Here is a 14,917-nt window from a genome sequence, read left to right on the forward strand (position 1 = left end):
CTGCAGTTGAGGCCTTGGGTTCCGAGGGTCAGCAGGGCTTAGGCAAAAGTCCCACACGCGAAGAAAAGGTCTGAAGTCAGGCTGAGGTCATGGCTGGCAGCACTGAAAAGAATAACCATGTAAGGGTCAGGGGGGACAGAGCAGTCAGCAAGCAGAGCAAAGTCCAGGTCCAAAGCAATGGTCAGTGGCAGGGAGCGAGTAGATCAAAGTCCAGGTCCGAAGTAAGGGTCAATTCCAGGAGAGCAAAATAAGGACAGAGACACAGGGAGTTAAGGCAGGATGAGAAAAGGTCGAGGTAGGAATGAAGCAAAAAAGCGAGGTTACAGGCAGCATGTACTGCTAGGTAGGGAACCTGTTGCTGAGGCACAACGAGGGTCTAAATACTCTGCTGTGCTGATGTCCAAATCCAGCACCAAACCTCTCCTTCCTGCCTGGGCCCTACTTAGTAATGAGAGGCATTTCATGTAGGGCACACTGGCGCTAGAGGAGCGATGGCGGCATCTTGCTGCATTGAGGTCCTGCAGCATCCAGGGTTGAGTTGGCCAGTTGCAGGGCCATCCCACAGCCGATCTATTGTTACAGCACCTAAATTTAAGTGCCTAAAAAGTGGGCAATTTCTGGGTGGAGTTGAGACAGAGAGAGAAAATTAGGCACTTTTCACTGGTTTTCCATACTTGGCACTTAACTTGGTGTCATGGGTTGCCAGGCTGGAGTCAGGATACATCCTCCATGTTGAGGCTGCACAGCAGGAAAACTGACAGTATCCACCCCCACCTTCAAGATCCCCTCCTCCTGGGTCCCTTTTACCATGAGGGCTGTGGCTAGAGTTCAGTTGTTCAAAGTGGAGGCAGAGGTTTTACATATCTGGTCTGCAGGTACTGGGTCAAGGTCTTTTTTGCCACTGGGGGTAAAGTGGCTGAATATCTTCAAGGCTGGATTACAGGATCTGGGTTTCTTTGTGTAATGGTCTTGCACTGAAGGTATGCTGGCATGACTGTGTTGAAACCACAGATTTTCTGGGACACTGAAGTGCTGGAAAAGGTTCGCTGGGATGTTGCAGCACTGAATCAAGTTCTCTGGGGCACTGAAATGCTGAGTCTGGTTCTCTGGGGTGCTGAATCAAGGTTTCTCTGGCCTTGAAGTGTGGGTGTAGATGTGGACGGCTGAGGGACCGAACCAGAATTTCCTTGGTTCTGAGAGGCCATGCTGGCACCCTTCTGAGACTGGACAGAGGAATACGAACTTCTCTGAGGCTGGATAGTCTGATTGGAGCCTCTCTGAGATAGAAGTGCTGGTTCAAGGCATCTCGATGGCTATTTGGCCCCACTGGCTTAGGATTTCTTGAGGGCTGGGTAGGCAGACTAGCATCTTTCTGGTGCTGGGCAGTGTTACTCGGGCATTGGATGGCTTGGACCAGTGTTAGTCTGGCATTGGGTGACCAGGATCTCTGAGGCTGGGCATCTGGAACAGCGCCTCAAGCACCACCTCCCTTCTGACACTGGGCTTCTAGAACAGCGCCTCTATTCTGGCTAGGGACTAGATACGAGCTCTGGCTGCAGACTGGATATAGTGTACAAACTGATCCAGAGACAAGGGCAAGGACTGGGAAACAGACAAGGAACTGGATAGGGCGGCACAAGACAGGACAAAGATTGGACAGAACTAGACTAGACAGAACAGGCAACAATGAACGGGCAAACCCAACAGGAAACAAGACTGGGTATGAGAACTTAGCAGTGCCAGAAAGCAAAACAAGGAGGCCTGGGAAGCCACAGACTGAAGCAGGAGGCCCAAAGTGGCCATAGGGCAAAGCAGAAAGCCTGGAGGCTGCAAGGCAAGACAGGAAAGTAAGAACAAGGTGGCCAAGTCAGAGAGCCAAGATGACTCACAGAGGAGATGGCTCAGATAGCTGGAAGTAGAGCTCACTGGAGGCCTCTGCTGGTGGGGAGGCATCATAGCAAGTAGAAACCACGGCATGGTGATACTGCACAGCAGGTGAAAATTTGACACTTAGGTTCCTAATTCTAGGCAAATGAATTTCAGTCTTAAATTTAGGGCCTTAAGAGTTCAATATTCAGAGAGCTAGTGAAGTAGGTAAGTTTTCTTGATAATGTTATATAGATAATTCTACCCAGATAACTTTAGGGCAGCTTGTGCACGTGACTTTAGCCAGAGTGTGCTCAATACATGCGTGCACCAGATAGTTTAGCCCCATCCCTGGAACTCCTCCACTGATGCTCCTTTTTATCTGGATAAATTTGTATACACAAGTTATGCATTCAGTAGGAAGACAGTCAAGTCTTGTTTTTTGTGCATGTAACTCCAAAAGTTACCCAGACAAAGCCTTTCAATATTGACCACCTAAGTTTTAGGTGAATTTTAGTTGGTCTTTATCCATTGTCATCTACTTTGTTACTATGGGGTAAATTTTCCAAAAAATGTTTGGTGCCTATATTTAGGTGAATACTTTTTGCTGAAAATCTTTCTAAGTTAGGAGCTAAGCATTTTTTAAAATTGACTCCATAGTAACGTAGTACATGATGGCAAATAACCTGTAGAACTACAGCACTCCACAAAATAAGCACAGTAAAATAAATAAGACAGAGATTTCAACTGAAAACTGCCAGAAGGGTTGAAATGTCACACATGGACAAGACTCCTCTGAGATATATATCCTTTTTGGAAATGTATGCTTATCTTTCAGGCACACAGGCCAAGCTATCAAAGATGTAATCAATATGGGCTCTTACAATTACCTGGGCTTTGCGGAAAATAGCCCTAGTTCACTGGAGACGGTGATGGAGGCATTGAAGAGCTACGGGGCGGGAGTGTGCAGCACCAGACAGGAAATTGGTAGGTAGCCTGTGATGTCGCTGCCATGGCTTTGGTTGCTATGGCCTATGTTGTACAGAAGCCCACTGAAAGTGGATACCTCTGCTGTACTGAACTTGTTAAACATCACTGATTTGTTTGCTAACCTTCTGTTTTGCCTTTGTTCTTGTTTCCCCTTGGGGGGAGGGGGGATTAAAAAAAAAAAAAAAAAGATTGTTAATTTGAGAGGCTGTTAAGGATTAGTACCCAAGCAAATGAATTCCAGCTCACACTGGGGCCTAGGTATGAAGCATTTTTACCATGAGCACAAAATGGGAGAAGCCCTTTAGTGAGGTATTGTAACACCAATAAGGTTTTGATGACTTTTTGTGTAATATGACTGTTACTAATGTGAACACATAGAATGCAAATTTAGATGGTCGTGCTAATTACCCTTGGTACCACAGGCTCATGCCAACAGTTCAGACCTCTGCTTGTGAGCAGTGATGAAAACAAAACTGTTCACTGTCGGATATTTGTAATAGCTTTAAATATCTCTTTACATGAGCCATCTTTGTACTGTAGAGATAATGTGCAGACCTGGATTCTGGGGGTAGCAAAACTTTTTCCCTCTGTAGGCCTTTGATTAAATCCATCCCACGCCCTGTGCGGACTTGTGATTCCTCTCCTCCTAGCTTCTTTTTCCGATGGCATCAGGAATAGCAGCAGGTTGAGTGAGCTCAGAGACTGAGGCTGCCTGTGTTCACAGCCCTGCTTCCTGCACGCATGGAGGGGTAGAATCTCTAGTCTTGTGAGCATGGGCTGATTCAGTCTCTGTTCTTGCTCAGCCTGCTCTTAATTTTCCTGCCACTGCCAAAGTCAGGAAGCTGGGGGGGGGGGGGGGGGGGGGGGGAAGGATCCCAGGTCCATGCTGAAGATATTTGAGGGCCATGGGGGTGGTAAGCTGGGAAGAAGTGTTATGAAGTTTAGTAGCAGAGAGGGAAATACTCTACTAGTAGACTTCCCCCCTCACTACTCAGGATTGAAGGGGAAGAGTAGTCTGAGGTTTGTGGTGCAGTATGGGTGTGATAAGAGGTCCTTGGATGAGAGATTGCATGGTGGGAAGGAGTAAAGTGAAGTCTGGGGCGGGAGAGGGGGAGTGAAGAGAAGGGAGTGAAGAGAAGGGAGCTCACAAGCAGTGCTTACAGGTATCAGCCTATATCTGTTACTGAAAAAGTGCTTAAGTTTCAGTGTGTATTAGACTTTGTCCTCCAAGCCCTTGTTCTATCTGCTTTAGATTACTGTAATTCCCTCCTCATTCGGTTACCTGCTAATACTTTGAGAGCCTTGCTGCTAGGGTTTTAACTGGCACTTCTCTTCGTGAGCACATTGCTCCAGTCCACGCGTTATTGCACAAGTTACTTATTGAGTAGTGCGTTAAGTACAAGATTGCAACACTGGTAGATAAGCTGCTTTCTAGTAATCCTGCTCCTTGGATTCAGGCCATTTTTCGCTTTTACGTCCCTGCTCATGCACTTTGTTCAGCTCACTCCACTCTGCTAGAGGTTCAGTCCTTTCATGCTGTGCATCTGGACAAGGCTTATGCTCATGCTTTCTCTGTAGCTGCCCCTTCACTGTGGAATTCTGTCCCAGAAGATAGTAGATCTTTGGAATGTGGACACTTTTTCTCACAGGCCTTTGAAGCAGTGACAGCTCCTTTACCTTTGTAATATGGAGCATAGTTAATTTTACTTATTTCATACTTGGTACTGTTTCAGCTTTTTTGTATAATTCTTTTGTTCTTGTTTGTTTTTAATTATGTATGTAATTAAAACTATTTGGAACTGAGCGGAATATGTTTTTAAAATAAATGACACCTATTGTTTTGATTTATATCCTAAATACTTTCAAACCCAACACACAGCTTGAACACATCACCTCCATGCCACAATTATGCCCTGCCATCCCCCATGGACAGGGGAGTCAGTTTCCTGCACAGTGCTGGAATAAGACACAGAGCTGCTTCTATTGATTTTCTTTTAATTAATTTTGTTGCACTTGGGAAGAAATTTCTTTAACTAATTAGATATTGAAGAGCATGTTAGCATGGCTAATTATGTAATCATTGGGTTCGATTGGATTTCTTTAAATGCTACTGTCTGGTGGAAACTTCGGTTAATGTACCATTTAATGCAAATCCCTAAGAGAAACAGAATGTCCTGACCTGTCTACCTTGATTCATTGTTAGTTTAACTGCTGTTGATGAGTACACACTATAAACCAGAGCTTAATTTAAATGTTTTCCCTTCCTTTACATCCTTGTCAGTAGTTCTCAGAAAATACAAAAGCATCTTTGTAGCACAACCCTGATTGGGTTTCTTGTTCAGTGCTCTTTAATATATTTATAAATGATCTGAAAAAGTGATGAGTGAGTTATCAGATTTGCAGAACTATTCACAGTAGTTAATTCTCAAACCAGTAGTGAAGAATTGCAAGAGGACCTTGCAAGATTGGGGAATTGGCATCTAAATGGCAGATGAAAGTTAATGTGGACAAGTGCAAAGTGATGAATATAGGGAGGAATAATCCAAACTATAGTTACATGATGCTGAATTCCATCTATATTGGGTGTCGCCACCTAGGAAAAGGATCTTTGAGTCATGCTGGACAATACTTTGAAATCCTTAGCTTGGTGTGCACAGCTGTCAAAAAAGCAAAAAGAATCTTATGTATTATAAGGAAAAGAATGGAAAATTAATGCCTGTGTATCAATGCATGGTATGACCACATATTGAGTACTTTATGCAGTTCTGGCTGCCCCATCTCAAAAAGATATAGTGAAAAAGAGACAAATGCAGAGAAGCGCGACCAAAATGATAAACAGGATGGAATGGCTTCCTGTTAAGAAAGACCCAAAAGGTTAGGGCTCTTCAGCCTGAAGAAGAGTCAGCTGAAAGAAGATTTGATAGAGATCTACAAAATCATGAATTGGGCAGAATGGGTAAAAATGGAATGGTTATCTACCCCCTCCAATAGTACCAGAACTGAGGGACACTCCATGAAGCTAATAGATAGCACTTTTACAACAAAGTAGAGAAGGTGTCTCTTCACTCTGCATGCAATTAAACTGGAAATTGTTGCCCAAGGATGTGGTGAAAGCAGTTAGCGTAGCTGGGTTTAAAAAGGGTCTAGACAAGTTCCTGGAGGAAAAGTCCATACTAACCATATAAACTTAGGAAAGCCACTGGTTATCCTGGGTATGAGCTGAAAGGATTGAATCTGTCCTTTGGGATCCTATTGACTACTTGTGACTTGGATTGACCACTGTTGGCGACAGGATGCTGGGCCTGATAAACTCTTGGTCTACCTCAGTATGGCATTTCTTATGTTCAATGTTTTGTGTTCAGGTCTATGTAAAAAATAGGGATGTGAATCATTTTTCTGACGATTGAAAATAGGAAAACCCCACGAAATTGTTCGTGGGGTTCTCTTATCGTTTTGAGGGAGGGTGGGAAAAATGGCACACAAAAACAACCCCTAAACCCACCCCGACCCTTTAAAACACATCCTTTAGCTTCCCCCACCCTCCCTACCCCCCCAAACTTTTTTAAAGTACCTGGTGGTCCAGTGGGGGTCCCAGGAGCGATCTCCCGCTCTCGGGCCGTCTGCTGCCACTAATCAAATTGGCGCCGATGGCCCTTTGCCCTTACCATGTGACAGGGGTTATAGGTGCCATTGGCCGGCCCCTGTCACATGGTAGGAGCAATGGACAGCCGGCGCCATTTTTGAAAATGGCGCGGGCCATCCATTGCTCCTACCATGTGACAGGGGTCGGCCAATGGCACCGATAGCCCCTGTCACATGGTAAGGGCAAAGGGCCATCGGCGCCATTTTGATTAGTGGCAGCAGACGGCCCGAGAGCGGGAGATCGCTCCCGGGACCCCCACTGGACCACCAGGTACTTTAAAAAAGTTTTGGGGGGGGGTCGGAAGGGTGGGGGAAGCTAAAGGATGTGTTTTAAAGGGTCGGGGTGGGTTTTTTGTTTATCGGCTCGGGCGCAGCCGATTTAAAAAAAAAAAAAAAAAAAAAAAAAAAAAAAAAAGAAACGATTGGACCGCACGCAAAAAATTTCCCAATAGTCCCGGAATCTGAACCGGTTCTGATTCACATCTCTAGTAAAAAAAAAAAAAAAAATGCCTGAGGCAGTCTCTAACCAAGGGGCCTGTGTGTGCTTCACTTAAGAGTCAAAAAAACAAAAAATATAGCCAATATAAACGGAAAATGTCATAATACCTCTGTATCACTCCATGGTGAGACCGCACATTGAATACTGTGTACAATTCTGGTTGCCGCATCTCAAAGGAGATATAGATGCGATGGAGAGGGTGCAGATAGGGGCAACCAAAATGATGGGGGGGATGGAACAGCTCCCCTTTGAGGAGGGGCTGAAGAGGTTGGGGCTGTTCAGCTTGGAGAGGAGACGGCTGAGGGGGGATGTGATAGAGGTCTTTGGGATCGTGGGAGGTCTTGAACGAATGGATGTGAATCGATGGTTGTTTGCACTTTCGAATGGTGGAAGGACTAGGGGGCATTCCATGAAGTTAGCAAGTGGCACATTTAGGTCAAATCGGAGAAAATTCTTTTTCACTCCACGCACAGTGAGGCTCTGGAAATTGTTGCCAGAGGATGTGGTTAGTGCAGTTAGTGTAGCTGGGTTCAAAAAAGGTTTGGATAAGTTCTTGGAGGAGAAGTCCATTAATAGCTATTAATCAAGTTTACTTAGGGAATAGCCACTGCTATTAATTGCATCAGTAGCATGGGATATTCTTAGTGTTTGGGTAATTGGCAGGTTCTTGTGGCCTGGTTTGGCATCTGCTGGAAACAGGATGCTGGGCTTGATGGACCCTTGGTCTGACCCAGCATGGCAAGTTCTTATGTTCTAATATAATTCTATATGACCATCATATTTTGGACACAAGCACACAATAAATGGTCTAATGCTTAGAATGCATCTGAAAGTTTGTCATCAGTCAGTCGGTTAATGGAAAATTGCTATCTTAATTTTTAGATTTTATTTACATATTGCAAAGAAAATTACACTTATCTGTAAAAAGGATTTTTGTCGATCTGGTTTAAAGTGATACATTGTCTGACATTCTTGAGAAACAGAGCTTTTGAGAACAGACACTGGCCGTGTTTTGAAGATATGTCTTCTTCAGGGGTGGTGATCTTCCCAAAGAATGATAATTCAAGTCCTGCCAACATCTCTTGAACTTGGACCAAGACCTCTAATCATGATATAGTATCTGAAAAGAAAATATACTTTGACACTTCATAACTGCACATGGAAGTACTTCATAAAAATTAAGGTCACAGAACATAGTGTTGTCATCAGTACATATCAAACATTGAAAAAATGAGAAAAATGATGGTTTACACAGTTCATTACTACATTTTATAAGTCTTTAAAACCTCAAGAGAATCTTAGAAACAAAACTTTCAAAATTCATAGGGCACTTTGATACCAAAACAGACTAGAAATTAAGATCCGTGCTTGCAAATCAATTAATTCTGGTTCGAGTATGTTTACACCAAATCTAACACCCAAACTCTAAATAACTTGCTAATGTTAACATTCATCTTAGTTAATGCTCAATCAATCACTAAAAAATTCCCAATAATCTCCGACCTACTGTATGACAATAAACCTAACTTCGTTGCAATTACTGAATCATGGTTTAAAAAATCTGATGTAGTCTTAAAAAATCAAATAGCGCACAAAAATTGAGGTATTCTCAATCCCAAGGATAAATAAACGTGGAGGCGGCCCTACTACTAATTATCGAAAAAGCTTTTAAATGTAAACTAATCCCAATAATACCTCCACCTAACCATGAAATTGCCATCTTCAGCACTAGCAATATACAAATATGCCTTATATACTGCCCTCCCAGTTTACTAGAGCTAAATATTTCACCACTAATCGAGTTTCTGACAACACATCTAAACACCTCTAAACCTACCATCGTGTTAGGTGACTTTAATCTACACATGGATATCCAACCCCTTTCTAACACATGCCAGACACTAATGGATGCCATGACAGCACTAGGGTTTTCACTAATAACCGATAAACCAACACACAGAGCCGGACACTCACTTGATCTAACATTCATAAATAGCAACTATCTAGAACACTTAGCAACAAGCTACACACAAATTCCTTGGTCTGACCACCTCCTTATTCAGTCCAATATTAATATTCTCAATCCTCAGACCATACAAACTCATAATCCCATAGAATTTAAATATCGACCACCCTATAACAACGAAGAACTAAAGGACAAATTAGAAGAAGAACTAAAAGACATAACACTTAATGATTGTAACTCAGCTACAGAACTCTGGTTAGACTCAACTAAAAAAATAGCCGATGAAATAAACCCCATCAAAACAATAACTATCAAAGAAACAAAATAACCACTGGCGTAATGCAAAAATAAAAGATGCAAAAAGAAAGCTCAGAAAATTTGAAAAAATCTGGAGAAAACACAAAACAACTGAAAACCTAACCAAATTCAGGAAACATTTAGCTTTCTACAAACAACTGATCCTTAATACTAAAAAAGAATACTATAGTTACTGTTCATTGTAAAACCGGGGTGATATGTATATTATACAGGAACCTCCGGTATATAAATCCTTAAATAAATATATAAATCCTTAAATAAATAAAATAGAAAAGTTTGCCAATAACCCAAGAACCTTATTCTCCATAGTAACGAAGCTCACAAATGACAAACAAGAATCACCTCAAAGTCTTCCTGAATCAAAATGCAATGAATTAGCTAAATTTTTTAGTGACAAAATATTAAACCTAAGAAACAAACTCCCCAAAAACAGCAAACAAGCAATCGTAATGCAAAAAAGAGATGTTAACATATGGTCCTCATTTATAGAAATATCTGAACAAGAAGTTGAATCAATGATAAAAAATATAAACCCTGCTCCACATAAAATCGATACAATACCAACAACTGAGATAAAAAAAAGGTTACTAATGTAGTAACCCCAACACTAACTAATATCATAAACCTATCCCTAACTGAAGGATTAATGCCAGATACACTAAAAGGGGCAATCATTAAGCTAATCATCAAAAAGAAAAACAGTGACCCATTAATCCTCATTAACTACTGCCCAGTCTCAAACCTTCCATTATTAGCTAAATTAATAGAGAAAACTGTACAGAAACAGCTAGCTGAACATCTAGACAATAATAACATACTGTACCCTTCACAACACGGCTTCCGAAAACACTACAGCACTGAGACATTACTTCTCTCACTAACAGACAACATACTAAGAGGTTTTGATAACAGTAAACATTATATCCTTATAATGCTTGACTTATCTGCAGCCTTTGATACAGTAAACCACAAAATACTACTAAAAAGACTTGAAGAAATTGGATTATGTGACAAAACAATAAACTGGTTCAGATCCTACCTAAACAACAGGTTCTTCCAAGTCCAGATAAAAAACACATTATCAGAAAAATTTAAACTTGAAACAGGAGTACCTCAGGGTTCAGCGCTGTCTGCTACCCTCTTTAACATATATATGCTACCCTTATGTCATCTGCTGGCAGGCCTAGGGATAATACATTACATTTACACAGACGACATTCAATTAATTCTACCAATAGATGACACAATTGAAAAAACATTAAGTCTAGCTAACATGTACCTAGACATAATTAAACAACTACTAAACCAGATGGAACTGGTTATCAACATTGACAAAACTGAATTCCTTCACCTTGAGAGAAAACATACTAAAATCATTCAAACACCAATAACCCTAAGAAATAACCAAAAAATTGAGCTAGCCGAAAAAGTAAGGAATCTGGGAGTAATAATGGACCCAGAAATCAACCTGAAGCAACACATATCTATAAAAGTAAGAGAAGGCTACGCAAAACTTATGGTCCTCAAAAGATTAAAACCATTACTCACACCTGCCCACTTCAGAACAGTATTGTAAACACTTATCTTTTCTAGCACTGACTACTGCAACGCACTCTTACTAGGACTCCCAAGCACATCGATAAGACCACTCCAGATACTTCAAAATACTGCAGCCAGAATACCAACGGGAAAAAAGAGGAGGGACCATATAACCGAAACTCTAGCAGACTTACATTGGTTACCCATCGAATACAGGATAAAATACAAAGCCTTATGCACCATACACAAACTAATATATGATAAAGAAGCAGACTGGCTAAACACAGCCTTACGAGTACACGTTCCACAAAGAAACCTCCGCTCAGCAAACAAAGCACTACTAACAATCCCTTCAGTAAAGTCAGCAAAATTAACCCAAGTGAGAGAAAGGGCTTTATCATTGGCTGGGCCCATACTATGGAACACGATGCCACCCGAACTCAGATTACAGAATAATCTCAAAACTTTTAAGAAAAATCTAAAAACATGGCTCTTTAAAAAAAAAAGCCTTCACTAAAGAGTGTGGAGGGTAGAGAATGAAAGTACAAGGTAATGCAGATGAGAATGAATTTAATCAATCCTACTTTTAAGAAGTAATATTTCAAAGTGATAGTAACTCAATAATATACCTGGACTTGACCAACATTACTCAAATAATGATTTTATTTATGAAATTGTAACCGAACTTTATTGGCATCTGTTAGAATGTAAGATATCCTACATTTACTTACCTTAGTCTATGTGCCTATTTGTAAACCGTTGCAATGGTATATAACTTAGCGACGGTATAGAAAAGTTTTTAAATAAATAAAAAATATAAGCTTCCTAGTATGCTGCCATTTTGCAATCAAAGGCAGGAGAGCTTGCTCATAACTATTTTTAAATGGACAAAAGTAGGAACTGCAAACTGTCACATAATCCCCATCGATAAAAATATAAAGATGTTAGACTGGTACATGTTATGATACTTTTTATCTTGTCATTTAATCCTGATGGTGTCATGGTGTTTAAAGAGAAAATCCAATGTTCACATCTGTTCAGAATTGTATTAATATTGCCTCCTCTTGGCGAATGCTGGATTTTTCCCAAAACAGTCCTTCTCAGATGAGCAAAAGTGTAATCATATGAGACACAGTGTTGAACAATAGGTGCTTGGATTTTCCCAGTGTTCAAGGGGCTTTTATGTTCTATTAACCAAGTTTTAACTGGATGACTGCTTCTTCCTATATAAATAAAAGAATATGGACATTGTTTAACAGGAGATGACTGCTCGTGTAGTGCAATGTCTGATCATGAAGTTGTATTATCTTTCCAGAGTTAGGGAGACACTAGTACAAACATGTAATTGCGATTGCACACACATCACAATGGTCACATATTTGATGACTTGAGTGTGGAGACGCTCCTCATGATGCTACAGGGAGTGCTGTAAGCGCTACTTGTTCCTTAATGTTGGTGCCCAGCATATAGGAGATGTGTGGTGGCAAGTGGAATACCAGGTGCTCCAATGGCTTTGTTCTGCTGTATCAGAGTCAAACTTCAATCACAGGACCTGATCCGTAAGTTCCTTATAAGGAGATTATTACAAGCATGTAATTGAAGATATGTATCTGTGAGCTAAATATGCAGACTGTGACCAGCTTCTTTACTACATATTTAAGACACAGTCTAATGAATTGACTTGTGTTTTAAAATATTCCAAAATGGTACATAAAGTAACTGCACTCATTAAGCAACTCTGGCACAGACTGATGATGCACCCAGTATTCCAGATGCCATAATGTATCTCCTATATGCAGTTCAGATTCAAAGCTGTACTTTATCATTTGTATGGGGATTACTGAGTTACATGGTGGAAAATGCTTATCTGATTGCTCAAGTCATTGGTTGCCTAAATTTTGTTGGGTGGGTTTTAATGATAATTGGGAAAATGGCACCTTCTGGTTAGAATTTGTGATGTGACTGCGATTGTAGTATCTAAGGCTGAATATAAGTTTTATAGGAAATGGGTGGGTCAGAATTTCTTGGCTGCTTATAACTCCAGAAACCGTGGAGTGTATGTTCTGATTCATCAATCCTTGCCTTTTACTGTTAGTCAAACCTACTATGATCCAGATGCATGGTTTGTTATACTGGTGGGGGCCTTGTACAGTGAGACTTATGCACTGATTAATGTAAATGGGCTTCATAATAATCAAGGGGACTTTTACCAAACCTTTTTCTGTATAGTATGGCCACCTATGATGATATGAATCTTGTGATTGAAGGTGATTAGAATGTTTGCATGAACCCCATGGTAGGAAAATCCTACTACAAGATATGCGCAGCTCAGCATCCTCAAAACTTTAAATTCTGAATGCAGACCTTGGACTTGAGGGGTGCCTAGAGAGAAAGAGAAATCCAACTACCAGTAATCAAAATTATACTTGTTTCTCCAAGATATCAATCTTATAGCAAGATTTGACTTTTTTTATGTCAATTCTTTTATGAAACAGGATGCTGGGCTTGATGGACCCTTGATGGACCCTTGGTCTGCCCCAGCATGGCAATTTCTTATGTTCTTATGATGGGTAGAGTCTGGAATTTGCTATCTCTTCCTGTCACATATTAGATCCTAACTCTGTCTCTATATCCATGGAATTATGGCATGGAGAATTGAATAGAGGTAGATTTTGTTTTAATTTGTCCATGCTAGATAATCTAGAATTTGGTTATCTAATTTGATCCTACTCTAATTGACTTCAGGAACATCGTCGTCCTAACTTGAGATGGGAGACTTTGGTTGGTTTTGCATGGAAAATTAATGCAAATGCTAGTCACTGTAATAGGTTATGCAAGCAATAAAACTACTAAACAGATCAAGATCCTTGAAGGTAAGCATAAAATAGATTGTGCTAACAAGACCTTTAGAACTTTAATCTTATCTAGAGATGAGCTTAAGGTACTATAGACAGTGGGGATTGAAAACTCTTTGTGGCTTGTATGGCACAAATCTTACAAACATGGCAATAAAGCTGACTCATTGCTAGCTCAAGCAGTTTAAAAAGAAAAAAATGCCTCTTTATTGCATATTAAGTACATGAGATACCTTCTGAAATGAATGGCTTATTTCAGGATCATTTTGCTTCTCTGAATTTTGCCTTATGCAAACAGCTTCTGAAATGGAAATTATGCAGTTTTTAAATTCACGGGAGTTGCCAGAGATTTCAGTGGAAAAGAGGGAGACAGTAGTTGCCACTGTTGGAGAGGTGGAAATTCTAAATGCTATACAAGCCTTAAGTCTTAAAAAAAAAAAAAAAATCCAAAACAAAAAAAAAAAACCTTGGCTCTGAGTTTGTTAGACTTTTTCATCAGTTTTTTTGCAGAACTGATCCCCCTCTTATAGGAGTTGTTCAATTACTTTGGAATTACTGATTCTACAATAGGCCATTTAACAATTGCATTAATAATGTTACTACCTATGAGGTAGATTTTAAAAGCATTGCTTGTGCAAAAATGCCCAGATAAGAACACATCTAGGCCTAGTATTAGCAGTGCATATTTTAAAAACTGCAAAGCATGTGCTATATATTTCGGATTTTTATATACCGACATTCTCAATACAAGTATCGAATCAGGTCGGTTTACATAGAACAATAACTGTCGCAATAAAGGCGTTACATTAAACAGCGTTTCTTAACATAAGAGTAACATATAACATATAAATATAAATAATACAACTTAAATATTACATAGACAATAATAATAATAATGATGATAATAACTCGTCAACAGGACGAGGATCAATGTAAGGAGTGTTTAAAGCGTGAATAAATATCTTGAATAATTAGAGGGATATAACTATATGTTAACTGGGCGTAACTATATGTACACGTGATGTAACTATATGGGCGTAACTATATGTACACGTGATGTATTTTAAAACAGACATGCTGACATGCGCACAGATGTGGATTTACTACAGCGGGCTTACGCGCACGGCCACCAGAGAGAAACGATTAGCTGCTTTCTGTTTTGCCAGACCACCTTCTCCCCACTGAGTGGAAGCAGGAGCTGCCGGTGGGTGGGAGGGAGGACCTCCAGTGCTGACTGGGACT

General features: G+C 40.5%; 1 protein-coding gene across 1 annotated transcript in view; it reads left to right on the forward strand.

Moving 5' to 3' along the window:
• The window catches only part of LOC115086984 (serine palmitoyltransferase 3-like), a 254,044-nt gene that overhangs the window by 115,902 nt on the left and 123,225 nt on the right, over window positions 1-14,917 (forward strand). The window contains exon 4 of the mRNA XM_029593553.1: window positions 2,705-2,853. Coding sequence (XP_029449413.1) covers window positions 2,705-2,853 — 149 coding nt within the window. The remainder of the gene's footprint in view (window positions 1-2,704; window positions 2,854-14,917) is intronic.

This window comes from Rhinatrema bivittatum, chromosome 3 (genome assembly GCF_901001135.1).
Source record: "Rhinatrema bivittatum chromosome 3, aRhiBiv1.1, whole genome shotgun sequence".
NCBI lineage: Eukaryota > Metazoa > Chordata > Amphibia > Gymnophiona > Rhinatrematidae > Rhinatrema > Rhinatrema bivittatum.